The sequence below is a fragment of the Camelus bactrianus genome, chromosome 2, assembly GCF_048773025.1.
Source record: "Camelus bactrianus isolate YW-2024 breed Bactrian camel chromosome 2, ASM4877302v1, whole genome shotgun sequence".
NCBI classification, from domain to species: domain Eukaryota; kingdom Metazoa; phylum Chordata; class Mammalia; order Artiodactyla; family Camelidae; genus Camelus; species Camelus bactrianus.
The window spans coordinates 18655001-18657555 of NC_133540.1; the positions used below are offsets into that span (position 1 = coordinate 18655001).

General features: G+C 37.8%; 1 protein-coding gene across 3 annotated transcripts in view; it reads left to right on the top strand.

Annotated features, from left to right (window-relative positions):
* The window catches only part of GRIA2 (glutamate ionotropic receptor AMPA type subunit 2), a 141024-nt gene extending 139678 nt beyond the window's left edge, over positions 1–1346 (top strand). The window contains exons 15-17 of one of the 3 annotated variants that reach the window (XR_006725076.2): positions 1–82; positions 487–603; positions 835–854. The exon at positions 1–82 is cut by the window's left edge and continues 167 nt beyond it. Coding sequence is in view for 2 of the 3 variants with exons in the window: in XM_045517056.2 (XP_045373012.1) it covers positions 487–669 (183 nt within the window). In the remaining variant the exon portion in view is untranslated. Of the gene's footprint in view, positions 83–486 lie in introns of all 3 variants that reach the window. The other 2 variants (XM_010955488.3, XM_045517056.2) reach the window with 2 other exon arrangements.
* The last annotated feature ends 1209 nt before the right edge of the window (positions 1347–2555 follow it).

A 2555-nucleotide genomic window follows, 5' to 3' on the forward strand; every position in this document is an offset into this window, starting at 1 on the left:
TTCCTCGCAGAATTCGCAGAATTTTGCAACTTATAAGGAAGGTTACAACGTATATGGCATCGAAAGTGTTAAAATTTAGGGGGTAGGAACGAGGCTCTAATACAAACTTCTAAGTGCACGTGTTAGTTTTCTCGTTGCATCCTTAAGCTCTTTAAAATGAGGAAGGTGGCCGGTGGATCGTCCTGTGTGTCCTGTTGCCCTCCTTCCTGTGTTCCTGATCAGTGACTAACCAGCAGTGCGACTGTCTGTTTTCCTCTAATGACGCAGTAGCTTGGGCGAATGTGGGCAGAGCCCCGCTGTCGTTGTGCTTTATGATCTGTGGTGCGGCTTGGCACTTTTTGCTTTCATTTGCTACAAGCTTTCCAATAGAAGTAAACTTTTCAAAAGCAGCACCGCCGCTTCCTCCAGATCCTTTGGAAAACCGTAACCTGTGATTTCTTTTTTTCTTTCTTTCTTTCTTTCTTCCCCCGCCCCGTCTCGTTTAAGATGACCTTGAGCGATGCCATGAGGAGCAAGGCAAGGCTGTCAGTGACAGGAAGTACTGGAGACAATGGACGTGTTATGACTGGAGAATTTCCCAAAGCAGTGCATGCTGTCCATTACGTGAGTCCCGGCATGAGAATGAATGTCAGTGTGACTGATGGCTCGTGGTTGATAAGAACCTTTTGAGTGCCTTACACGATGGTTTTCTTGTGTGTTTATTGTCACAAAGTGGTGAGAGGCATCCGGTATCGCAAAGACTTTTCTTTCAGCCAAGTATTCTTAAATATGTGGAATTCATCTTGAAGTGTAAGGAATGGTTACTGAAAAACACAACACCCTTTTCTACTCCAGTTCCAGATGACGCTGGGTGGACTCGCACCGCTCACGCGGAAGTGCGCTCATTTAACAGCAGTCTTTGTACAGACAGCAAACCCGTTTCTGCAGCCACTGTTGTTAGTCTCTTGATTCATAATGACTTAAGCACACTTGACATCAACTGCATCAAGATGTGACATGTTTTATAAGAAAAAGAAAAAAAAAACATTTAAAATGAAAAAAAAATATTTTTAGGTATTTTCACAACAAACTGGCTTTTAAATAAATTTGCTTCCATGTGGGTTGGATAAGACAAAAACGGTGAAACTCAGTGGGACGGGATGATCAAGGCTTTAGGTGTCAGTTCCATATTTTTCAAAGCCAAATATGTAAATGCTAAGGAAAGAAAACCAAGAGAAGATTCCAATCTTGTAGTAATTTAATATTGTTATTCAAACTTTAATGTACCCTCTTCTTTAACATTTGGTGTTAATATAAAATTACTTGGCAATGCTTGACATTTGAAATAAACACTTTTCTATTGTTTTATTTGCAAGTGGTCCAATTAATTTTGCTTAGCTACAGTTTGGTCATAAATTGAGTTCAGAGACACAATCAAATTTTAGGTTCCCAGAGAAATCAGCCCCCTTTTAAGAAGGCCAGGTGGTTTCTAAAGTATAGACTTGTCCCCAGACAGTATCTGAACCTGTTTTTCGTATGTCTTATTATATATAAAGGAATATTTAACATAAAGCATTTAATCTATGTAGATAAATGCGAATAGACTTTAAAACGCTAATATTAAAAAAGCAAATAGAGTATGTGAGTAGGTTCCATTTTAAAGTGTTTGAGCTGACAGAAGAGAAATGTTAGTTGTAAATGAAGTTAGAAATGCCTCAACAGAATAGCCTCGAAAGTAGCTTTTTAGAGCGACGCCCCTGATCAGATGCCATGAACTAAATCTGAGGCTTTGGTTTTAAAATTGTGAGAGGTTTCATAAACCTTACATATGATGAATAATTTAAGGACTTTTGAGTCACCTGCAATCTAGTTTCTTCTTATTACCATCAACAGAATAATATATTAGTTTCTGCCCATTGCCAAGAATAATATATTATTTTTATACATATGCCTCAGGTGGAATGGCTATTTTAAAATGCCCAGTGTGGATAAAACATCACATTTCTGTAACTTTTAACTAAAAAGCTTGTATTTCTCTAGTGAAACAATTTAAAGGAACTCTCTTTCCCTTCATAAAAGACCGTGTATTTCCACCGAAGCCCCCTAAAATAAACTTAGTCTAGGGTTTTAAACAATTATTAACATCCAGTAGTTATTTTTTTTATATTTCTAGTCTTGTTATTTCTGCAAGTATGCCTTTGAGCAGCACTTGGTGTTTTGCTAAGTGCCTTGAAAACATTCTGATTTATGATATTTCACAGCAGGGAAAGAGAAATGTAAGCTCTAAAAGCAGCCACTTGTGTTGAACAGGGTGGCACGTGGTATCATAATGTTCCTCCCTAAATTTAGCTGTCCCTGATCACAGATTCCTAGATAATACACGATAATTTTTTTTAGTGCATTTCTCCTCATCAGGAATGTTGGAGGTGCATTTTAAGTTTTAATAATCAATGCTAGAATGACCAAATTGCAGACTAATTGTTTCCATGTTACACTTCAAATGAGTTTTTACAAATGAAAGCGATGACTGGATACAGTCAGATGCTAATTATTGTACCTCTGGGCCTAATCTTCTA